General features: G+C 39.1%; 1 protein-coding gene across 49 annotated transcripts in view; it reads left to right on the forward strand.

The window, feature by feature from the left end:
- The window catches only part of RIMS1 (regulating synaptic membrane exocytosis 1), a 490129-nt gene that overhangs the window by 279310 nt on the left and 184850 nt on the right, over nucleotides 1–25969 (forward strand). For all 49 annotated transcript variants that reach the window (XM_043510483.1, XM_043510486.1, XM_043510457.1 and 46 more), the window contains 6 exons: nucleotides 7435–7502; nucleotides 9108–9218; nucleotides 13499–13598; nucleotides 17131–17254; nucleotides 24101–24147; nucleotides 25202–25314. In XM_043510483.1, the coding sequence (XP_043366418.1) occupies nucleotides 7435–7502; nucleotides 9108–9218; nucleotides 13499–13598; nucleotides 17131–17254; nucleotides 24101–24147; nucleotides 25202–25314 (563 nt within the window). The remainder of the gene's footprint in view (nucleotides 1–7434; nucleotides 7503–9107; nucleotides 9219–13498; nucleotides 13599–17130; nucleotides 17255–24100; nucleotides 24148–25201; nucleotides 25315–25969) is intronic.

The raw sequence follows: 25969 nt of genomic DNA on the forward strand, positions 1-25969 counted from the left end.
ACTTGATGAATACCTGATCTGTTCGTTCCCTCTGAAGCACTTGGCGTTGGCCACTGTCGGAAAACAGGATACTGGGCTAGATGGACCATGGGTCTGACCCAGTATGGCCGTTCTTGTGTTCTTATGTTCCCACTCTCTTTTGAAACAATGATATCAATATCTCCATTCTACTGATCCATCAAAACCTGTTTTCTGATTGCCATCATGTCTGCTAGATAAGTTTCTGAACTGGCAACTGTACCCATGCAGGAACCTCATTGTGTGTTCCATAATGACAAGATGATGCTAAGAATTTCAGAATTTTTCTTGCCTAGGGTTAATTCATCTTTCCATGCCTCCCTTCATTCTGTCCAAACCCACCACATTTAGCAGTAAAGCTGTGGCACACTTTAGATTTTGAAGAGCGCTAATTATCTGTAGCAAGCACACCAAATCAACAAGATCGGGGTCCTTGTTAGTCTCCTTTCATCTGAAGTACCCACGGCTCAGGATATCCAGGCTATACTAGCTAAGTGGATCAAGCTTTGTATCTTAGAAACATATGAGGCATCAGTTACTCCTGTCCAGATGGCATCAAAGCACACTCTGCAATATTTATGTTGACTTTGTGGGCAGAAGGAGCTTGTCCTTCCACTGCAGAGAAATGCAGGGCAGCAAGGTGGTCATTAGTTAACACCTTTATTAGGCACTGTAACATGGACTTTCTGTCCTCTGCAGAGGCCTCCTTTGGCAGGAAGCTTCAAGCAGTGGACCAGTAGTAACTTTACAATTTTGGGCAATTAACTTAGGGAGGTCTTCCTTATTTCATTCTGTCTTTAATTCTCCCTACCTACTGCTGTTCACTGCTCGCTATTTCCCATATGTATCAAATTTGTGGGAGACACAGAGCTGCAGAATGGTAAATTCCTTACCCAATAATTTCCTTTCTGCTTGCAGCGTCTCCCACAATTCTACCCTCTCTGGTTCTCTTCCTAACCTAGGGACAGTGTTTAATTTTGACAGTTGTGCTTGTAGGGTGTAGCCAACACTACATAGTTTATTGTTTGGCATTTAAGTTATTGTTACGAATCATATTCTATGAGTTTTTACACAGCTATGGAATGAATCATCTGTCAGCAAGCCAGAGAAAAAGGCACGGTTAGTACAGGTTGAGCTACAGCCTTTGAACTGCCTCTGGAAATTAGAGATAGGAGGGTAAGAGCCCATATGTATCAAAATTGTGGGAGACGCTGCTAAGAGAAAGGAAATTATCAAGTAGGAAATTTACCATTCTCTTATAGGATGTGGTGGAAGTCCTGTTGCTGGTATTATTTATAATTTGGCATAATTATATAATTATAATCATAGTACTACTTGTATTCTATTCTTATAGATGGGACAGGTGCCAGGTTGTAGTTTATATGAATACTTTATAAGATGTTTTCAGTCGCTTATAACTTTCCCAAATATAAGCTGTTCATTGAAATTTTCCATTCCAGGTGTCTGACTCAGGTTGAATATTTTTTTTTGAGGGTTGGGGGGGGGAGATTTTTAATTAAAATAGTTCAGGTATTTTCGGGAATGAGGTTTGGTAAAAATGTATTGCTTTGCCCATATTAAAAAAATATTCCAATGGTTTTGCTGGGAAGCTTTAGCACCTCCATGCTTTAGGAGCCAGTGGCTTAACATTTGGCAGGAGGTGACTCTGATGTCAGGCCTTTTATTTACCCTTTGAAAACTTGCTAAAATATGGCCAAGTTATAAGCCTCTAAAAAATTGAAGTTTGCCCATGCTCAGTTGAGACTTGTTTGAATTCAGTAGCTAAATTCTCCAAAGATTCCATCTATTCTGGGCATGCTCTGTCCCAAGCTGCAGGGACTAAGCAGGACTTTATCTGCAATTGCTCCTCTTCCCAGCTGCCAGAAGCTGCTGTGGCAGTGGGCACAAGAATTTTGCCCTTGGAAAATGGATCCCCCTACTGGCGCCCAAGCAGTGGGCTGCATGCTCATGCCCACGCAGGGTAGAGGAGGAGGCAGCCTGACTGAGATGCAGAAGGTGAGAAACAGGAGAGGGGTGAGGACAAAGGCTGGACAAAGGGGAGCAGAAAGCAATAGGTATTTGATGCTGAGGGGATTAAGAGCAGTCCAAGAGGGAGGAGCAAGGCCATGAGCAAAGGTGGGAAGAAAACTGGGGTGAAGATAGAAACAACATCACAGGAGAGGGACAAGAGCACAGGGAGGGTGAACAGGAGAGAGGGAAGGAGCAGATGAGGCCAGGTCATGGTCAGGGCAGGAGGAAAGAGAGATGGGGGAGAGGAAGGAAGACATGAGCAGAAGCTTGGGGATGGGAGGGATGGGGCAGGAAGGATAAGAGCAGAGGGACAGAGATAGGAGTGTGGGCACAGGCAGGAACCAAGCGGGATAGCAGTGGAGGGTGGGGTACAACCTCCGTTCAGCTCCCTTGTACATATTACATGATCACATCAATTTTTTTCCATAGGATCCCTGCCTCCTTTAGTCCACATAATTGGCATCTAGACACCTGTAAGAGAATGAAATTCATAGACATATTAAAATAGGAAAAATGCAGTATATAGACATTTGAGGACTCTGAGGTGTGGAATTTACTGGAAATCCAACTATATATAAAACACACTGTACTGACATGGGGAAGTGAGGAAGGAATTGGAATTTGTGGTCCAGCAGGTTCAGTTTTCAATAGTCTGATACTATGGCTTACACTTATTAGAAATGTACTATATTATACAAAGTTTTTAACATTTGTTATGTACAGTACAAGGACACTGAGACACAAATTTGAGATTGTATTAGCTAGATATGAAATAATTTCATGGTAGGGATTTGTAACTCCTTGGTATTGGGTTGGTTTATTGCTCCTTTGGTTAAAGCAATTTGAATAAACACATTGTTTTGAGAAATCCCAAGTCCTAGTGATAGGGTTATGCAGTATATAAAACATGACACAAGCCACATTGAGATGTGAAGATAAAAATATAAAGTTTTTGTTGTTGTTGTTGTTGGTAAGAGAAGTTACTGTTGTTAACATTATATTTAGTTTTTGGTTTTGTTTCAGTTACTGATGTCCCATTTTGTTTGGATGTTTATTTCTATGTATCAGCAACAGTAATGATCTAAAAGTGTTCTTCACTTATATAGTTATACTTTCTAAAAATTAATAAAAGCACCCAGGCACTTTGTCTAAAGTGTGTCTAAAAAGTAAATTGGGATTTTCTGAAGTAAAATACATATTAGAAATGAAATCCTGACCCCATTGAAGTCAATGTGAGTTTGCCATTGACTTAAGTGAGGCCAGGATTTCACCACAGGGTTTTTAATAATCACCAAAGTGTGCCTAGGCATATCACGAGACAAGTATGTTCAGATTTTCTCCACAGTATACCCTCTGTCAGTACAGACTGTGTGGCATGAATTGTCATCACTTAAAAACATAAGGAAAATAATGTGCATATATGTTTGAAGGCAGGTAATGTTAAACTTTCTTTAATGAGCTGTTTTTTTCCAAACCTAGCAAAGAGTCACCACCAAACTAAGAGGAGACCATGTGCCACATATGAAAGTAAAGGTCCAAATTCAGCTCTTGGTGAAAGATGAATTGTTTGGTGGGACAACTCCAGTTACTTCAAGGGCTGAATTTAGCTTACATAGTTCAGTTTTCTTTTAGCTATTTATTTGCATGTTAAATGATAAAATTGGCTAGTTTTAATTTGTTCCTTTACATCACCAGTTTTATTTAAACTTAAAAAATTGTCTACTTTGGCGCCAAGATCAGGTATATAAATACTACTAGCATCTCAAAAAGGGTTTAGAATAAGTTCCCCTTTTCAGCGTCAACTATTGCTTTTGATAATACTCTATATTGTCACAAAGGGTAATAATAATGCAAAGGTATGAAAGGTAATAGAGTACAGGGGGTATATAAATATTGTGTTTTAAAAAAGAGAAATGATCTTTGGGAAAAAAAAGTTGAAAAAACAAACAAAAACAACATACCCAGGCTCTGTTCTCATTGCATCAGGCTCTCTCTTCCCATTTGTTCCATTCCATCCTGTCTCATTTTCCCATGTCCTTCCCAACACCCTTTGTAGCCATCCCTCTCATCGTAAAGTCACATTCCATATTTGGCTGGTCAAAATACACTCCCAAGTCATTTGTTCTCCAGCCCTCCCCATTACGCAACCCCCTGTGAGCTTATACATCCTTTGTCACTTCATCCCCAGTGCATGCAACATGCTCTCCCCTCTCCTCAAAGTCCCTCAAAACACTGGTTCTGCGATTCCAATCTGCACTTGCTCCCAAGTCCTCCCGAACATATACACTGAGTTTCCCCTACAACACCCGATGGATTCATGAGTGCCCCAGCGTGCATTATCAGTAGTCTCTTCTCTCTACACACAGTGCTTGTCACCTCTGTCTGTCGTGAACAAAAATAAAAATCACAACTTTGAGTTAAATCTGTTGGCATTATTTCCTGTGCCTGTACTATGACAGGTTTCAGAGTAGCAGCCGTGTTAGTCTGTATTCGCAAAAAGAAAAGGAGTACTTGTAGCACCTTAGAGACTAACAAATTTATTTGAGCATAAGCTTTTGGGAGCTACAGCTCACTTCATCGGATGCATTCAGTGGAAAATACAATGGGGAGATTTATATACATAGAGAACATGCAACAATGGCTGTTACCATACACACTGTAACCAGAGTGGTAACTTAAGGTGAGCTATTACCAACAGGGGGCGGGGGGGGACCTTTTGTAGTGATAATCAAGGTGGGCTATTTCCAGCAGTTGACAAGAATGTCTGAGGAACAGTGGGGGGTGGGGGTGGGGGGATAAACATGGGGAAATAGTTTTACTTTATGTAATGACCCATCCACTCCCAGTTTCTGTTCAAGCCTAAGTTAACTGTATCCAGTTTGCAAATTAATTCCAATTCAGCAGTCTCTCGTTGGAGTCTGTTTTTGAATTTTTTTGTTGAAGTATTGCCACTTTTAGGTCTGTAATCGAGTGACCAGAGAGATTGAAGTGTTCTCCAACAGGTTTTTGAATGTTATAATTCGTTCACCTGCCCATCTACCAATGTGATATATGCCATCATGTGCCAGCAATGCCCCTCTGCCATGTACATTGGTCAAACTGGACAGTCACTACGTAAAAGAATAAATGGACACAAATAAGACGTCAAGAATTATAGCAAAAAGAAAAGGAGTACTTGTGGCACCTTAGAGACTAACAAATTTATTAGAGCATAAGCTTTCGTGAGCTACAGCTCACTTCATCGGATGCATTTGGTGGAAAAAACAGAGGAGAGATTTATATACACACACACAGAGAACATGAAACAATGGGTTTATCATACACACTGTAAGGAGAGTGATCACTTAAGATAAGCCATCACCAACAGCAGGGGGGGGAAGGAGGAAAACCTTTCATGGTGACAAGCAGGTAGGCTAATTCCAGCAGTTAACAAGAATATCAGAGGAACAGTGGGGGGTGGGGTGGGAGGGAGAAATACCAAGGGGAAATAGTTTTACTTTGTGTAATGACTCATCCATTCCCAGTCTCTATTCAAGCCTAAGTTAATTGTATCCAGTTTGCAAATTAATTCCAATTCAGCAGTCTCTCACTGGAGTCTGTTTTTGAAGCTTTTTTGTTGAAGTATAGCCACTCTTAGGTCTGTGATCGAGTGACCAGAGAGATTGAAGTGTTCTCCAACTGGTTTTTGAATGTTATAATTCTTGACGTCTGATTTGTGTCCATTCATTCTTTTACGAAGAGACTGTCCAGTTTGGCCAATGTACATGGCAGAAGGGCATTGCTGGCACATGATGGCATATATCACATTGGTAGATGCGCAGGTGAACGAGCCTCTGATAGTGTGGCTGATGTGATTAGGACCTATGATGGTGTCCCCTGAATAGATATGTGGACAGATTTGGCAACGGGCTTTGTTGCAAGGATAGGTTCCTGGGTTAGTGGTTCTGTTGTGTGGTGTGTGGTTGCTGGTGACTATTTGCTTCAGATTGGGGGGCTGTCTGTAAGCAAGGACTGGTCTGTCTCCCAAGATCTGAGAGAGCGATGGCTCGTCCTTCAGGATAGGTTGTAGATCCTTGATGATGCGTTGGAGAGGTTTTAGTTGGGGGCTGAAGGTGATGGCTAGTGGCGTTCTGTTGTTTTCTTTGTTGGGCCTGTCCTGTAGTAGGTGACTTCTGGGTACTCTTCTGGCTCTGTCAATCTGTTTCTTCACTTCAGCAGGTGGGTATTGTAGTTGTAGGGTATTGGAAATTGTTGAAATCATTTCCATCCCACCATCAACCTCAGCCTGGACCAGTCCACACAAGAGATCCACTTCCTGGACACTACGGTGCTAATAAGCGATGGTCACATAAACACCACCCTATATCGGAAACCTACTGACCGCTATTCCTACCTACATGCCTCTAGCTTTCATCCAGATCATACCACTCGATCCATTGTCTACAGCCAAGCGCTACGATATAACCGCATTTGCTCCAACCCCTCAGACAGAGACAAACACCTACAAGATCTCTATCATGCATTCCTACAACTACAATACCCACCTGCTGAAGTGAAGAAACAGATTGACAGAGCCAGAAGAGTACCCAGAAGTCAGCTCTCCTGCTGGTAATAGCTCACCTTAAGTGATCACTCTGGTTACAGTGTGTATGGTAACACCCATTGTTTCATGTTCTCTATGTATATAAATCTCCACACTGTATTTTCCACTAAATGCATCCGATGAAGTAAGCTGTAGCTCACGAAAGCTTATGCTCAAATAAATTTATTAGTCTCTAAGGTGCCACAAGTACTCCTTTTCTTTGTGCCTGTACTGCTATTTTGTTTGGTAGCCTGTCTTGCATTCCTTTATGGCTGGCTCCCTTTGTGTGTTTCCCTAACTGTATCTCTAGAATACTCATCATCATTGTGCACGGGCACCACTTCATAGTTTCTTCTTGTGGTTTGATGTTGGCCCCTCCTCTGGGTCAGCTGCAACCAAATGTCTCTTTTTAGTGGCAGCTTCCTCCAGAATCATAATTAGCTTTTTAAAGGACTGGCACTGTGTGTTCATCACAGTAAGGATGAGAGGTATGAAAGGGGGCGTTTATCACTGGAAGGTGGGTTTCAGCAGCACTGAAAGTCAAGTTGGGTCATGCAGCAGATATTCGGTGAACTACTGAGAAACTGAAGGTCTTTGTACTGTGACACATTTTTATTTTTGAAGTGTTGGTATATATTGTTGTCCCTAAATTAAAACATTTAAGATCATTCAAATCATGGTATAATTTATGCATTTGCTTCATAGAATTATTGTACATTAAAATTCATGCATGCGGGTGATGCATTCACAGACATTTCTCTTTGTACGAGATTACACATTTCTTTCCATTCATATTCTTCCAGGTGACTTGGATTATTACTGGCTGGATCCTGCCACGTGGCACAGTAGAGAGACATCCCCTGTTAGTTCGGTAAGAAATTGGCAATTCGGTAAGAAATAGGCAATGTAGGTTTATAGGTATGAAATAAATTGTTAAGAGGTTTGTTAATTATTTCATTTGCATCACAGTGGTGCCTTCTAATCTTAGAATCTATGAAATTATGAATTTCAGTCTAGTAAGATACTCACTGATATTAGAACTTTGTTCTAAAAATGTGAAAAAAAAGTTTGTAGATCATGAAAATCAAAATCAGGAAGATATTTTCTATCTGAATCTATATTAGAAAAATAACTTGAGTATTAGAGATTTTTTTCACATGAGGCATTGTATTTCAATCCATTAGGGCCTAGGCCATCAGTTAGACACCAGTGATGTCAGTAGAATTTTTGCCCTTGACTCCAATGGGAAAAGGATCATCAGACTTCTACTATATAATGAACATATATGAAAAAGCTGAATAACATAAATATTATTCTACAGGACTGTTATTTTTTAAAAGGAATTTTCAAAATAATGGAATACAAAGTAATGCATTTATTTTTACAAGCTGAAATACATCTTAAATGCATTACGCTTCAAGTCTGTTTTATAACTGCACTTGCACATTTTGAGTGTTGAGATAATTTTACAACGAAGAAGGGTAATTGTAAATATTTAATGAAGCAGGAGTCAAGAACTATAGTTAGGGCCCTACCAAATTCACTGTCCATTTTGGTCAATTTCACGGTCATAGGATTTTAAAAATAATAAATTTCTTGATTTCGGCTATTTAAATTTGAAATTTCACAGTGTTGTAACTGTAGGGTCCTGACCCAAAAAGGAGTTGTCAGGGGAGGAGGGGAAGGTTGCAAGCTCATTGCAGGGGGGCTGTTGGTACTGCTACCCTTACTTCTGTGCTGCTGCTGGCAGTGGCACTGCCTTCAGAGCTGGGCAGCTGGAGATCAGCGGCTGCAGGCTGGGAGCCTAGCTCTGAAGGCAGAGCCACCACCAGCAGAAGCCTACATGTAAGGATGGCCTGGTATGGTACTGCCACCCTTACTTTTACGGTGCTGCCTGCAGAGCTTGGCCCTCAGTCAGCAGCTGCCGCTATCGAGCCGCCCAGCTCTGAAGGCAGCAGTGCAGAAGTAATGGAGGCAGGGTATGGTGTTGCCACCCTTACTTCTGCGCTGCTGCTGGTGGGACGCTGCCTTCAGAGCTGGGTGTCCGGCCAACAGCCACCATTCTCCAGCTGCCCAGCTCTGAAGGGAGTGCAGAAATAAGGGTGGCAATACCATAACCCCCCCCTAAAATAACCTTGTGACCCCCCTGCAATTCCCTTTTAGGTCAAGACCCCCAGTTTGAGAAACACTGGTCTCCCCGGTGAAATCTGTATAGTATAGGGAAAAAGCAGACCAAAGATCAGGTTTCATGGCAGGAGACCAGATTTCACAGTCCGTGATGCATTTTTCATGGCCGTGAATTTGGTAGGCTCTAACTATAGTATTATAACAGAGAGAATTTTGTCATAGACATTATGCAGCCAAAGATTAATTGGATTTATCTTTACTGTGACATAATAATTTAGCTGATTCTATTTGTGTGTGTAAAACAGGAAGAGATTTCCACTTTTTTGCTTCCACTGATATTTTCTAATAGCATCCCGTAACGTGGCAGCCATCTAAAGAGGGAGATCGCTTAATTGGACGTGTTATTCTTAACAAGAGAACTACCATGCCAAAAGAGTCAGGTGCATTACTGGGGCTAAAAGTAAGTATTACAAAGATTATGCTGTAAATGAATGAAACTTCCATTAGCCTAATAGGCAACAGTTTAGTACACTATCGCATATCATAGATATCCAGAAAAACTCCAATTATACTGCCATTTGAGACCAATTTTACATTGTTATGTTAAAAAAGAGTGGAACATAGCTTTTTCCCATGTGCATTGGACAGCATCCTGAATTGATGCAAATATATCAAATATTGCCCTCCACTCCCTAATGTGTACTAGAACCCCATTGACAGTGCAGCCTTTGATCATGTAACATACAATAGCTGCAGCTGATTGTGTCCATTTAATCTGTCATGAATAATGACTGCAGTATGTATATATTACCCAAATATAAGAACACCTTCTCTGTCTCTCTGTAAAACACACAAAAATAAAATACAGGAGAAATACACACACTAGATAGATAGGTTTCAGAGTAGCAGCCGTGTTAGTCTGTATTCGCAAAAAGAAAAAGGAGTACTTGTGGCACCTTAGAGACTAACAAATTTATTTGAGCATAAGCTTTCGTGAGCTACAGCTCACTTCATTGGATGCATTTTGTGGAAAATACAGTGGGGAGATTTATATACACACCAGAGAACATGAAACAATGGGTTTTATCATACACACTGTAAGGAGAGTGATCACTTAAGATGAGCCATCACCAGCAGGATGTGGGGGGAAGGAGGAAAACCTTTCATGGTGACAAGCAAGGTGGGCCATTTCCAGCAGTTAACAAGAACATCTGAGGAACAGTGGGAGGGGAGGTGCGGGGGGAGAAATAACATGAGGAAATAGATTTACTTTGTGTAATGACTCATCCACTCCCAGTCTCTATTCAAGCCTAAGTTAATTGTATCCAGTTTGCAAATTAATTCCAATTCAGCAGTCTCTCGCTGGAGTCTGGTTTTGAAGTTTTTTTGTTGAAGGACCCAGAAGTCACCTACTACAGGTCAGGCCCAACAAAGAAAATAACAGAACGCCACTAGCCATCACCTTCAGCCCCCAACTAAAACCTCTCCAGCGCATCATCAAGGATCTACAACCTATCCTGAAGGACGACCCATCACTCTCACAGATTTTGGGAGACAGACCACTCCTTGCTTACAGACAGCCCCCCAACCTGAAGCAAATACTCACCAGTAAGCACACACCATGCAACAGAACCACTAACCCAGGAACCTATCCTTGCAACAAAGCCCGTTGCCAACTCTGTCCACATATCTATTCAGGGGACACCATCACAGGGCCTAATCACATCAGCCACACTATCAGAATCTCATTCACCTGCGCATCTACCAATGTGATATATGCCATCATGTGCCAGCAATGCCGCTCTGCCATGTACATTGGTCAAACTGGACAGTCTCTACGTAAAAGAATAAATGGACACAAATCAGACGTCAAGAATTATAACATTCAAAAACCAGTCGGAGAACACTTCAATCTCTCCGATCACTCGATTACAGACCTGAGAGTGGCTATCCTTCAACAAAAAAGCTTCAAAAACAGACTCCAAGGAGAGACTGCTGAATTGGAATTAATTTGCAAACTGGATACAATTAACTTAGGCTTGAATAGAGACTGGGAGTGGATGAGTCATTACACAAAGTAAAACTATTTCCCCATGGTATTTCTCCCCCCCACCCCACCCCCTACTGTTCCTCACACATTCTTGTTAACTGCTGGAAATGGCCCACCTTGCTTGTCACCATGAAAGGTTTTCCTCCTTCCCCCTCCCCATTCCCCCGCTGGTGATGGCTCATCTTAAGTGATCACTCTCCTTACAGTGTGTATGATAAAACCCATTGTTTCATGTTCTCTATGTGTGTATATAAATCTCCCCACTGTATTTTCCACCAAATGCATCCAATGAAGTGAGCTGTAGCTCACGAAAGCTTATGCTCAAATAAATTTGTTAGTCTCTAAGGTGCCACAAGTACTCTTTTTCTTTTTACTAGATAGATAGATAGATAGATAGATAGATAGATAGATAGATAAAAAAACATGGTATGAAATTCTATAATTTAGATCCTGACCCTGCCAGATACTGAGTGCCTCCTCAAGCATGCTTAGGACCATCAAGTACCTGAGGTTGCAGGTGTTCAACAAAGCTCAAGATTTAGCCTCAAGTGTTTTTTGTTTTGTTTTTTAAACCAAAATTGTGCAAGATGAAGTGGAAATGCACCCTAACTCAGGTGGACTTTGTTAAGCCTTGAAAAATTAAAGTGAAATATTATCAGCGGAAACCTTCTTTAATCTCTTTTTTACATTGGCCTATTTACCCATGGCAAAAGAACAGAACTATTTTGATTAGAAGGCCATGAGGTAGAACATAGTCTATTCATCTGCCTGTTCTCCAAGCATACACAGTACATCCTAATGCATTCATGCATTTACCGATTTTACTACATGCATTTCAATCGTGTAATCTTCATCTCACGTTCCACATTCACGAGTGTCATCTAGACACTAATATTCACAAAATCAGTGTTTAAAATCTGAACTGCTGGGAAGAAACACAAATTGCACAAAGTGCATCTGAATAGTTTTGGATAAGTCACCTTAAATAAATAACTGCCCTTCAAAACCTAGCAGTGCTGCTGTTAATATAATTCTCTTAATATTTTTACATCTGTAGAAAAACTGGTGAGTTTTGACTTTTTGACAGTTTCACCCTGTAGAGTAACAAAATCTAAAGCTGACTTTTCCTGACTGGAAATGAGTTGGGTTTTTTTTTTAAACTGGAGGAAAAATGCTAAAGATTTAGGCCTCAAAACAGGAAACCTCTTTTAGGGAACCTCTACTCTTGCTTTCTTGAGTCTTACCTTGATTTGTTATGTGCTGTACTACAGATCATTGACTCACCGGTAGGCTTAGCAGGGTGTTCTGTTGCATCCTTAAAGCTAGTGGAGACTACCTGAGATTCAATTGTATAAGTCAGTGTACTAAAATTAAGATCAGCCACCACTATGGCAATGTGAATAAATAAAACGTTATCAATGGCTGCTACATTGTTGGGTAATGAACATTATAGTGCATTTCATTATAAAACTCTACGCAGAATATTTCTGAGAAGACCACTGGCTATACAGATTCATTAAGACAACCCAGCCATTCAGAAATGACCTGTAAAACCAGCATGATCAAAATATTGGTTTTGTATTGCTTTAAAAAAAACTTTAGGCCTGTACTTTGTGTCGATTTTTTTTTTTACTGTGAGCAAGTAGTGTAACTTGTGTCATTACATTTTTTTTTTATTTTGACAGAATTTTTAAAATCCCAAATAGAGACTCTCAGCCCTGGGTAATATGTCTGAATTGATAGTGACCACTCTAGACAAAAGCAAAATATGTTTTATTGCTACACATATTCACATACTGTAAAAATGTCAACATATCTTTGGTTTTTGTATTGATGTTATTTATTAACTGGCCGTGTCATTAATAAGACAATCAGCAATTTCTGTATGCTGAGAGGAAACAGGTTTTAGAACTCTTCCTTGCCTGAGTGCCTTTGAAGAGAGTCATGTCACTTTCTCCATCAATGTACTGTGTATTCTTATTTGGAGGACATTGTCATCTCTGTTGGACAGAGGATGGGAGAAGTCTGGTGCCTCTGCCTTACTTACTCTTTCATTAAATCTTTACTGCCTTCTGATGAAGGTGTCAGTGTTTGTTGTTAGCTGCTAATGATATTGTTCCATTTGTTGTATTTAGATGTACTGTTCTCATGTATTCCCTAATACTGTACATAATACATTTTTAGCTGAGAGTTTCAACTTTTACATTATTGGCTTTTTAGCACTTCTGTACTGACTGCTCTGTAAGGCTTACAGAGCATGCTTACAATCTGCTGTTTCTGCACATCCCAAACAGTTAACCATAGATTTGAACAAAACACGTTTTCTTAATTATTGTCTCAAAAAACCCACAACTGATCATTTCTGATATTTGAAATGCTATGCTGTACATTCTGAATTAGACTAATTAAACTAGTGTTTTCAGAGGCAAGTAAGAGGGAATTTCAAGCTCTCTTCACTCGCAATGTGACACAATTCTGCCTTTTTTTATACAACACTTTCCTTAGCGTGAAGTCCATATACAAATACCATTGATAATAACAACACAGTTAATTGTGAATGACTGAGGCCCTAATTTTAAATATAACGTTAAATTGATTAAATAAACCATGCAAGCTAAACTATTTACATTATATTCCTTAATATGTTGCCCAGTTTGTGGTTTAAAACACATAAATTTATGATTATCCAGGTTGTTGGAGGAAAAATGACAGATTTAGGACGTCTTGGTGCCTTCATTACCAAAGTAAAGAAGGGTAGTCTAGCTGATGTGGTGGGACATCTAAGAGCAGGTAATAAAATAAACTATTCTTAGACAATTTATGTTATTGTTGTGACTTCCTAAAATGAAATTGTTAATGTTATGTATTATGTGGATAATTTTCATATATAAATATTATAAATAATGAAAAATGTTTTTCATGTTAATGTGGGCAGTTTTAATAACATGACTGCTGTATCACTACATAATTACATTTTGCTTGGATATATGTGTAAATTCTATATGGTAATTATTAGCTGCTGAAGAATCAACATTGAGTTTCACCAGTAATATTAATAAAATAAAGAGTGAATGGTTTTAGGAAAAAAGTGAAAAGATTTTCTCAAATAAAATCATTTTATCATGAAAATTATTTGTAAGTAATATTCTGAACAAAAACAACTGAACAAAAACAGTAAAAAGTACAATGCCTTGAAAATGAACTGCACCTAGATTTAATTCTGAGATTGGCAGCTGGCAGAAGGGAAAGAGGGAAACTGGGATTGGAAATTAAGGGGAAAGTGGTAACTGGGCTGGTTGGCAATGAAACTGGGACTGGGAGCAAAGGCAGAGACAGATTGGGAGCTGGACTGACTGCGTAAAGAGACTGAGATGATGGTATGAGGGAGAGATGAGACAGATCTGACAAGAAACCAGAATGCTGGGGAAGAAATGAGAGTGTCTAGGCAAAGAGACTGGGACAAGCAGCTGGAGGGGAATAGGCAGACACTGAAATTGGAAGAGGAGAGAGCCTGGGAGATAGTGGGGACAGATGGGAGGGGATTAGAGGCCGAGTCGGGGGAGAGACAGATTGGATGAGGAGTCAGGAGGGGTGAACGGAGGACTGGCTGAGTAAGGAAACTGGTGAGAAGTAGCTGCATGCAGTTGGGAACTGTCAAGCAGACTGCGACTGTAAGTGGAGAGTCAGGAAGTGTGAGACTAGGACTTGCTAGGTAAAGGGACTGGGATGAGAAACATGAGACAGGGACTAGCTACGTGAGGAAAATGAGATTGGGAGAGGGACAGGTTGGAGGGGACAGGGCAGAAGGAGTCAAACTTGGTGGGAACTGGCAGGAAAGTCTGTGCCCTCCAAAGCCTGGAATGGAACCAAAAATTCTTGAATCTCACTACTCCTTTTCTGTCAGCAAATATCTGTGAAAACCAATGACAGGACATCACATCTCTCATTAGTCCTGGTCCACATTGAGGATGACAACCTATTACTGTTATCAGTTACTCCATTAGCTTAATGGACAAAGGTCTGTGCATGGATCTAAAGTAGCGGTTCTCAGCCCAAGGGCCGCATTTGGCCCAATTAGCACAGAGCTGAAAAGCCGTGTCCGAGATCCCGGGTTCCCAGCTGCCCAGCACAGGAGTGTCCAAGCTGCCCTGCTGCCCAGCACGAGGGGTCCGGCTGGGCTGCCCGGCACGGCGGGGTCAGGGCTGCCAGCATGCCCTGTGCGGCAGGGGGCTGCCAGTGGGCCACACGGGGTCAGAAATTGTTGGCAGCTCCACAAGGTTGGGGGTCCGGGGGTCCCGGCCAGCCCTGCAGGGTTGGGGTCTGGAGCAGCCAGCCCGCCCCATGCCCAGCTGCTGCGCTGCCCGGCGCGGAGGGTCAGAGCTGCCAGCGAGCCCAACAGGGTTGGGGATCCAGGGTTCCCAGCTGGCCCTGTGAGCTCTGGGGATCCGTCGCAGCTGTCCAGCCCTACAAACTCTGGTGCTGTCAGCCCGCCCCGCCTGACGGGGGTCAGGGATGCCGCCAGGCCCCCGCAAGCTCCATGTCTGAGGCAGCCAGCCCACCCCGTGCAGCAAGGGGGTCGGGGCTGCTGGGCAGCCACATGACGGGGGTCCAGGGCAGCCACCTGGCCCCACTGGGTCCGGGGTCTGGGCAGCTACATGTTGGGGACCAGTGTCCGGGGTAGCCTTCTGGTCCCGGTGTCCAGGGTGGGAACCCGGCTGTCCCGCATAGCGAGGGTCGAGGTTGGGGCTGCTGCTGCCCTGCCAGCCAGCCCCTGTGGCCCAGGTAACACACTGTGGCCTGCATATGCAGCCCACTATGTGTAATCAGTTGAGAACCACTGATCTAAAGGGTCAAACCATGCTACTGAACGTACAAATGTCAATACGATGCCACATGATAATTTTTTCCAGTTTGCTTTTTTAAAAAAAATAATCTAGGAACTTATGCACACAAAATCTATATTAAAACAACATTATTAAGGTTGCAAAGTCAAACATTCAAAAATTAGGAAATGCCAGAATTAAGGTTGGCTGTACTAAATAGGCTACTAGTTAGTTTTAGATAAATAACCCAGTTTATTTCCCGCCACTTGATAGAGGAAAACTAACTTCAGCAACGCTGAATGATAATACTCCTTCATTAATGTACTATAAAATTTCACATCCTAAAGGATCCCAAAGTGCTTTACAAATATATACAAACTCTGCACAGTGATCTTTATGTCTACTCCTGAATTGCAGATTCCTCAGAGTTGACAGAATAGCAATTGTTGAACATAGAATTGTGGAAGGCAGAATGTAATTATCTGAAATCAAGTTTGGATAGGATGGACTTTAATCTTATGAAGAATTCCTTTAGATTTTTAACAAACTCAGTTTTTCAGGCCTTGCTTTAGATCTTATCCAAAGGCCTCTGGCAACACAGTTAAAGCCCAACACCATACCTGAGTCACTGGTACAGGACTGAATCTGAGAAATACTAAGTCATCATCACTAAATAAAATAGTAATAAAACAAAATGCAGTCTGCCTTGTAGTGCTTTTGATTACTGCCTATGATTGGCCCTGGTAGTAATTGCTAACTTATTTAATGGTTTCCTGAGAATTAATTTTATATATTGACCTTATTTTAGAAAACATTTTTAAGGTTTCCTTCTTGATGTAACACTGACAAATATAGAGATTTATATATACTTACATATACTTATATATACTTAATGTAAATATATACTTACATTCATTGTAAGTATATGTTTGAGTTCTAGCTCTGAACACCTTAGAAGAGTGATTAACGTTCATCCCACAATTTCACATCTTATTTTTCCAGGAGACACTGACTCATCCATCACTTTTTAATCTTTTTTTTCATTTGGTACAGGCTATGAAGACTACCCTTTGGGTACCAAAGTCATATTAAATACATTATATAAATATTATATCTGTCATTGAAAAATCTCATGATTTGTAAGTTTTTAACTCTTAGGTAATCAGATATATTACTTTTGGAGATCAACCTATGTTTATTATACAGAGATCTCGTTAATAAAGTGACTCTCAAAAGGTAGCACACTTCTTTCATTTCATGGCACAATACTGGTTGCCGTATTCTTTAAGAAATATTGAAAACACTGTACTGTTTGCAGGTAATAGCAGTGTTTTAGAAACGAGTAGTGAGAGTGTCTTAAAAACTCTAATATCTTCACAATAGTATTTTTGATTTTAGGAAATGTAGCTTAGAGATACATTGACTTTATATATGTTTTGCTGTTTTTGTGAAAAAAATATGGAAAATAAGATTAAAATATCTTTCTTTTTAAATTCAAGGGGATGAAGTTCTAGAATGGAATGGTAAATCCCTGCCTGGAGCTACAAATGAAGAAGTTTACAACATTATTTTAGAATCAAAATCAGAACCTCAAGTTGAAATTATTGTTTCAAGGCCTATTGGGTAAGGCTAAACAAAATTGCTTCTTAAGTTTAGTAAATTACATGTATTAGTAGGATTTTTAAAAACTGATACATATCTATATATATCTATTTTAGCTGTAAAATACTCTATGTTAACATACTAGTCAGTTTGAAAGTTATTATCTTATAATATTGGAGGACAATTTACTTTTTGAAACGTTTTCTTATATTCTTAGGTTTCAGAGTGGCAGCTGTGTTAGTCTGTATTCGCAAAAAGAAAAGGAGTACTTGTGGCTCCTTAGAGACTAACAGATTTATTTGAGCATAGCTTTCATGAGCTACAGCTCACTTTATCGGATGCATTTTCCATTTTCTACTGTAGCTGTAGCTCACGAAAGCTTATGCTCAAATAAATTTCTTAGTCTCTAAGGTGCCACAAGTACTCCTTTTCTTTTTACTTATAATCTGTATACTCCATTTTCTTCACTGCCTGTTACAAACTTAGATTTGTCCTATAGTTGCAGTAATATGACTATTAAGGAAAAATTTTCGAGACAAAGTAGTAAAGAGCATATTTGTCTCATGGCAAAGGGGAAATATTGCCAGTAATGAACATAAACTGAATCGACCACCTTAAGGACCTTGCCAGAGATCAGTCTGGGTGGCCCTTGTTCTGCAAGGGGTCTTGTCCCTTTGGGATTTTCCATGATGTTGAAAGGAGAAACTTGGATCCTGATTCTGCTGGATGTACTCAGGTGAGACTCCCATTAAAATGGGTGGGAGCTGTGCCTGAGTAAGACCTGCTTTATTAGGTTCTCAAACTTGATTCATTCATATTAACATCAATTATCTGAACAATTGGAAGCAGGCATCAGTAAACATTAAACATCATATGACTTGAAATAAATCAGTTCATGAGGAATTCAAGGAGTGCCATTTATAGTTAAACGTTCTATTGTCTAAGTTATTTCCAAGATTTTTTTACTGTAATTGTAAATGATACTGTCATCAAAAGGAGTTTGTGTAATATCTGTGTTCATTAGTTTATAAAATCATTCTCATAATAACAGTTTACATTAAATTATTCTGAATTTAATATAAATCCAAGTTGGAAATTGCAAAAGAATGATAATTTGGGGGACAAATTCTGCTTCTCTAGATTGTACAAATAGTCCCATAAGGAATCAGTGAAACTATTTGCTTAAGTAAAACTACTAGGGTTTGGTCATAGAGCTGTGACCAAACTGGGTACGTCTACACTGCGGCTAGGAGGTGTAATTCCCAGCTCGGGTAGACATACACACGCTAGCTCTGCTCAAACAAGCACCGAAAAATAACACAATGGCTGTGGCAGCCTGAGCTGTGTCTCTGGCTAGCCACCCAGATACAATCTTGACGACTCCCCGCATACACACTCAGGCGGGATTTAGATTTCTCTATTTTTTTTACTCAGGAATAACAAGAGGTGGGCAAACAATCAGAGTTTAGTTTCAGATAAAATTTAGTAAAATTTGAAAATGTTTCTTTAGTTTCCTATCTGAATTTCACTTGCCCAATTGTCAGTGATATGTGTACTGTATGGCACTCAACACTAATGCTTTAGCAGTAATCTTCTAGTTAGAAGCCCAGTTTTTTTTCTCCAAATTTTTTCTCCAAAATTGTGCATTCTTTTCCCAATCTGACATTTCCAGATTTCATCCATGTCATAATGTATCAGAAATGTGTCTCAGATCCAATAATGATCTTTAGAGTCAGAAGTTTGAAACACTTTATCCTTACTAGAAGGTTCTCCTCCCTGTGCTTGACAATAAACCTCTGGTTTAGTTAACATAGAATGATTGTTTCGTATTTACCAGCTGTTAATGTACCTGTGATAATGTGGGATGGCTACATTTGGTAGATGTTGAAGGTTTTTTTTTTTTAATGGAGACCACTGTACTTACACAAAATTGGTGTACTTACATTGGTACTTCAAGAAAAAGTAGGTTAGAGAAGATAAAAATTTTGGACAGCCGTGAGCTGTAACTCACGAAAGCGTATGCTCAAATAAATTTGTTAGTCTCTAAGGTGCCACAAGTTCTCCTTTTCATCTTGAGAGTGGCCTTTTAAATGGAAAGTGAAAGCTTGACTCTGTGAATTTGTTATTTAGAGACGGAAATCAGCATTATGATGGTAACTGCAGCACATATAAAAACCTAATGCTGTATTTCTTATTCAGGCAAACTCATCCATGTACTTTAATAAGGAGATTTGCCCAGGTGAAGAGTGTAGAATCAGACTCTAACTCGTAAGAATACCAAAACCAAACAAATTTTATCTAAATTTTTAGTCTTAGGTCCAAGCTTTCCCATACTTAACTATGTAGCAAAACCAGTATGTATTTCATTGGGCCTAAATTGGACCTCAGTGTGGTTTTGGGTGGAGGAGAATGTGCAAAATAATTAAACGACTTGAGCAATTAAGGCAGAAATACAGAAAGAAGATGCTGAGTAAGTGATAGAATATTGTTAAATTGGCACTTGCAGATAGTGCAGCTTTAGCCATAGTAACACTGACATATTTTTAAGTACTGCATTACATATGGTTAATGATTTGTAAGATAACTGACCAGTAGAGTAGATGAGTAAATTAGGTAATTATAATAACTTTCAAAAGCGTTAAAGTACAAACTGAAAATGTTCAGTAAAGTTTTCTTGAAGAAGAATTGTATTTAAAATACAATTGCTGAGTAATTAGATTCAAAGTACATACAATACTGAATGTATCATACTAAGCTCACTCTAAATTTATTTTACTAATGTCAGGAATGTACCTCTTTAGATCTTATAGTGTTGAACTTGACAGTTTTTATTGCACTTGTGAATAGTAGAACCCAAATGTGATTATTTGCTTCAACATATGGTTTGATCAATGGATATTTTCTTGCAGTAATATTATAGACCAAATCCTGCTCACTTTAATCATATGAGTATTCATATGTGAGATTTCAGTATTACTATATTATTAAATCAGAGTAGGATTTGACACACTACCTAGAAATGTCCCTCTGCTGTAATCATTCATTCCTGACATTTCACTACTTACAGCTATTTCCTACTGGCACTAATAACTGGAAAGAACAAATAAATGTCACAAATGGACTGGAGCATATAACTTGAAATGAAAGGCTTCATTAAAGACTTGACCGTGCACCTATTGCAGTCAAAAGAGAAATTTCCATTGACTTAACTCAGAGCAAGATTAATCTGTCTGTCATTTTTTAAATGGTCAATCACACACAATTTACAACAGAAGAAATTTTGATAAAGGCTAAAAAAGAACAATGCACCATAAAAATAATTATTTTCTTTAATTCTGAAATGTTACGTTTGAAATAAACTGTAGTATAGGAAGAACATTATTATTGTTGTTTGCTTTTGGATAACAGATTGCTAATCTCTTGTAGCTTCTTTTTTGCTTTGCCACCTGAATTATGGGTTGACTCCAAACTCATGAAAATGAATCTTATTATTCAGCTATTAATAGAGATCTTCCTTTGTTTAATACACAATTTAATCTAATTTCTTATATAGTAAAATCTTCCGGATGGGGATCCTGACTTTCTATATGTTTGTAAAGCAACCAGCACCAAAAAATTCCCAAACCTGACTGGTGCCTCTGGACAAGTAATAATAATAATAATGATAAACTGTATTAAATATGGGTTGACATTGAAATTGTAATTTTATCTTTAATAATGCACCATATATTATTATTTCTTGAAGACCAGTAGTGGTAAAATTATTATCCATTTTCATGTGCAGTGACTTCACGTCCTTTATGCCTATATAAATAAGTGGTATCTTCCATGGCTAAGAGTCACACAATCAGATTCATAGACTATACTATATACATGCTAGTCATTAATAAATGTCATGTCATTTTTGTAGGGATTCCAAGTAAAGATGATTTCTGAGCTGCTTCCTCAAATCCCTGTAGTAAGAGCACCATAACATGGTGTCTGTCGCTGGCCACATTGTCCAGTAACAACAGTCAAACATACTTCTCTGCAGAAATGGCTTTTAAGCTATAAAGAAACATAGGATGCCACATTTGTGTTACTAGCCAGAGAACTGTTGTCCATTCAGTCTCAGGTAAACCTTGCAGAGATTGTACTCTTAAATGCATCGCCTAGATCCCTGGGGTGAGGTCTTGACCCCCACTCTTGCGCTCTTCCACCAAGAACAAGGGACAGAGCAGTGTAAAGGAGCTCTAAAATGCTAGTTCCAGCTGTTGGAGAAGGATTCCCCTGGCACAAGAACTGCAGAAGACAGCCATTAGCTTCTTTTCTGTGACTCGCTTACAAGCTCTGGTGTAAGGAACACGTCACATGCCAAGGAACATGAGCAGGGTGCCAGGATGAGGCTGGGGGTAGGAACAGCATGTCAGGGGCAGGGACACAGAAGCCCTGAAGACTCTCTAAATTGTGCAAGGGATGTCCCAGCCCCCAGAGCAGCCCAAGTTTATTTGGGGAGTGGGCCCAAAGGTGGCTTAAAATTAAAGCGTTTTCTGCCTGGAATGTACAGTTTTAAACAAAGAAGGTATGATGGCTCCAAAGATAAGTTCTCTGTTATCTTCTTTAACCCCCTTTATGCCCTCCTCTCTGCTCTTTAACCCTTGGCTTGTGTCTTCCCCTCACCTTCACTGTCTTATTCAATTTTCTTTTTGTAAACCATAAGGGCCTGATTCTCATTCTCATTTTATACTTAGATAGTGTAACCACTCTGACATTTAACTACTCTGACAGTGCAAAGTGGCTTTAATGTAAATAAGAATCAGCCTGTAAGAATCAGTGAAGTCTATCTATCTCTCTCTCTCTCTCTCTATCTATCTATCTAAAATACTTGTAAGTGCTTCTGTCTTCTGCCAAGTCCTCCTGCTTCTACTGCTCCAGGTGATTCCAGCCTTCACCACCCATTTTTGTAATATCTGACACAAAAGTATTTGTGCCTTCTTCCACATTACACTTTTTCCTCCTTTAAATTTTCCCTTCAGACTCACCTTTGCTTGGAAGCCTATCAGAGATCAGCCAATTTGTGATGATTATCACTTTACCGTAAAGGAAAAAAAGGGAAATGTGTATATTTGATAATATAACTCGCTCCCTACCCTCTCCTATATAACTTGTCATTTTAGATACAGGGCAAGGACCATGTTTTCATACAGGACCACGTTTTCAGCCTAGTACAATGGGGTCCTTATTTAAATGTCTAGATGTTATTGTAATATAAACAAAGCTACGTTTCAATTGGGAGTATTTTTAAATGTTTGGAATGGGAAAAAACATTAACTAAGTTAATATATTACCTGTATACAAATCAATTTGGATCTGTTGAGTAAATGCTGCAGGTTTGGTGGTTAAATATGCTAAGTTCCATGTTAAATAAAAAGATTGAAATACTGCTTTAAATGGAAGACATCAACTCAGCCTTGACTATAGAATGTCTAACAACATCTCAATGATGCATATGTGTCTGTAGTTTAGCAAACCAGAAATACACTAAAGAATGGAAAATGCTGTTTCCATGACTTTATTTCCATGAGTTTTGAGGTGACCACATCATTCTTGAACTGCAAAGGCAAGCCACAGGAAAACATTTTCATACACTATAACATAAGATGTAAGCTGAACTGAGATACTCACTAATAGCTCTGGAGTTTGGTTTTGTTTTTTGTCTGTCATATAGACCAAGATTTTTAAAAAAATAAGAGCTAAAGTTAGGCTCCTGAATCAATTATTAGGTACTGGAGCTAGAATTTTCAAAGGAACCTAAGGGAGTTAGATGGCCAACACCTATTGAAATTCAGTGGGACTTGTTTATCAATTCCCTTAAGCTCCAATGAAAATTCCAGAGGAATTTACCTGATTTTCAAAAGTGCTGCATATGTGGCAACTCTCATCAGCTTCAGCACTTCACCTGACGACTCTAAATAAGGGGATAGTGCCTTAACTTTAGACTTCACTTTTTGCAAATTTTAGCTGTAAATTGTATTGCAGTTTGTGGTTTGGATTGTATTATGAGTGTTTAATCTTTTTTTAAGTGACTCATTGAAGAAATTTATTTCCTTTCTTACTCCTGGAATGTATTTTTGGAGATTGTTGGAAATAGTACTACAGAGCCAAATATTAATAACAGCCAGATTCTGACAGCCACTGTAAAGCTGATGTCAGTGGGGTTACCCTGGATTTACACTCATGTAACTGGGATCAGAATTTGATCCACTCTTTTTCTGTGTGGTTGTGTGTATGTATCTGTATGTCTGTGTATATTCAGTTGCAATATGTTGCATGTTCATATTTATAGTCTTTGAAGTAATATGTTGTTATCCTTTTCTTTGTTTATTTAACATTGCCCATGTTATTTGCTTTTTCTCTTTATTGTCATAAGACATTTTCATCAGTTTCATTCATCGAACTCCTTGAGAAGTGTGTATAAAAATTACTAGTGAGTTTTACAATCTATGTTGTTTTGATTTGACCAGAAAAGAAGTGAGCTTCAGTAGCCAAGATTTCTCATTTCCAAAACACTTTTGCTGTTTTGGTTGTAAAAATATTGTGTAACCTCCAACTACAATATTAACATTATAGTGACCATGGTTTGTTTTTATTCATCATTTGAAAAAAGTCTTCTTTGGGATTAAAGCTTTCATGCACATTAGTAAACAGTGGCAAGCCATCCTGAAATAATTCTCCTTCCTTACCACATATTGACAAACATATTAAAACAAAAACTATCTCATGTCTGAAAAAGGTGTGCCAGAAACTTTGTAGTTAACTATGTTTGTTTAGTACTGTGGAGCAGCAGTTCAGTTGTTTCTTATTATTTTTTGTATATTTCTTTTTTAGTGACATTCCAAGGATTCCTGAGAGTTCCCATCCTCCACTAGAGTCTAGTAAGTATATGCTTTGATTTTATCTGCACACATATTGCAAAAATATTTTTACATTAAAAACCCTATCTGTTTCCTGTATCATTATGTAAAAGTAGAATCAATATTAAATTTATAGTTCAAATCTGGGCTGTATTTTAATGCTTTCTTCCACAGTAACAATGAAAGTCCATGTGGTGTTAATACCATGTGGATACAGCATTTTTTGTGGTCCCAGGCTGTCTAATCTTTCTAGATGAGCACTGTAAGAAAGGTAACTATTATTATCCTCATTTTACCTATGAGAAAGATGAGGCAGAGGAATTAAGTAAGGAAGTTGCCAGAGGCTGAAGAGGGAGTCATAATTTCCCATCCCTGATTGCCCTTCCCCTGTTCAGATCCCTAGATCCCTCTCCCTATCTGATCCAGAATTTGCCCCTCTGTGAGTGTCTTAGGCCTTGTCTACACTGCCACTTTACAGCACTGAAACTTTCTCACTCAGTGAAAAAGCACCCCCCTGAGCAAAGCAACTTTCAGCACTGTAGAGTGGCAGTGTAGATAGTGCACCAGCGCTGGGAGCCATGCTCCCAGCACTGATAGCCACTCCCCTCATGGGGGTGGGGGTTTCTTTACAGCAGGAGAGTAGAAGCCTTTAATAAGGCACATCTGAAAGAAAGCAGCTTCCACTTGAAGTGAGGAGCACCAACAGTTTATTTCACGTAAGAGATTCAAAAATGTAGGTAGAAGTGAGATCTTGTCTTCACATAAACTTGCACTTGCTTAGTTAAACTGGTGCAAACCCATATGGATACTCTTATTTCTGTTTAGCTTAAACCTGTTCCTAATTTACTTGAGCTAAACAAAAATTCGACGGACTTAAACTGAAATAGGAATGTCCACACAGCTTTTTGCACCAGCTTAACTAAATAAGTTTAAAATCATACTTTAAAATAAACTGATGAAATTCTGCATATAAACCAGCCTTGAATAGTTAGAAAACCAAAGTAATTCACAGATCTAATAAAATTGGCTTGAAATCAGTTCTAGGTCTGAGATTTTGTTTCTCTCATTCATTTAGGTTCAAGTTCTTTTGAATCTCAGAAGATGGAAAGGCCTTCTATTTCTGTTATTTCTCCAACTAGTCCTGGAGCTCTAAAAGATGCACCACAAGTCCTACCTGGCCAGCTTTCTGTAAGTGTATATTAGTACCTAGAGGGAATACCATTTATCTGTTACAGTATATTTTGTTTGTTTCTGTGAGTATTGAGAAATATCTGGTAATATTACATAACATGGGTAATCTATTATTAAGCAAATAATCAGTTTTCTGCCGCTCTTTCTGTTTCATGTTTGTGTAGGACATGTGAAGAGTTATATTCTTGGAAGGTCTATTCCGTTCAACGACACCTTTTTTGATTATATGAACATTACTTCATATAATTTTATGTGATTATAATGGAAGTTGTGCATATAAAAGATGTAATGAATACTCTCATAGGCTATTTGTACATGCTTCCCGTCTCTTTAAAGGTATTGGAGTCACTTAGATAGTAATTTTGCCAGATGCTAAGCAGAGAACAGACTCAAATATGCCCTCATGATACAATTATTTTAAGAACTAGCTTGATCACATTTAATAGTTTTCATAAAAGTATCTGCTAAACAAGTCAGGTTAAATGTATTCCACCTCTACTTCAAGTATCACCACAGTACAGGCTTCCCTCATAGTACTTAAGATAGCACTACTGAAGTAAACTCACTCCTATGTAACCCAGTGTACTGCATGACTATGTACAGAACATAGTCTACAGGCTAGACAGTATAGCTAGTCCACAGCTTCCGTCTG

Source organism: Dermochelys coriacea, chromosome 3 (genome assembly GCF_009764565.3).
Source record: "Dermochelys coriacea isolate rDerCor1 chromosome 3, rDerCor1.pri.v4, whole genome shotgun sequence".
Classification (NCBI taxonomy): domain Eukaryota; kingdom Metazoa; phylum Chordata; order Testudines; family Dermochelyidae; genus Dermochelys; species Dermochelys coriacea.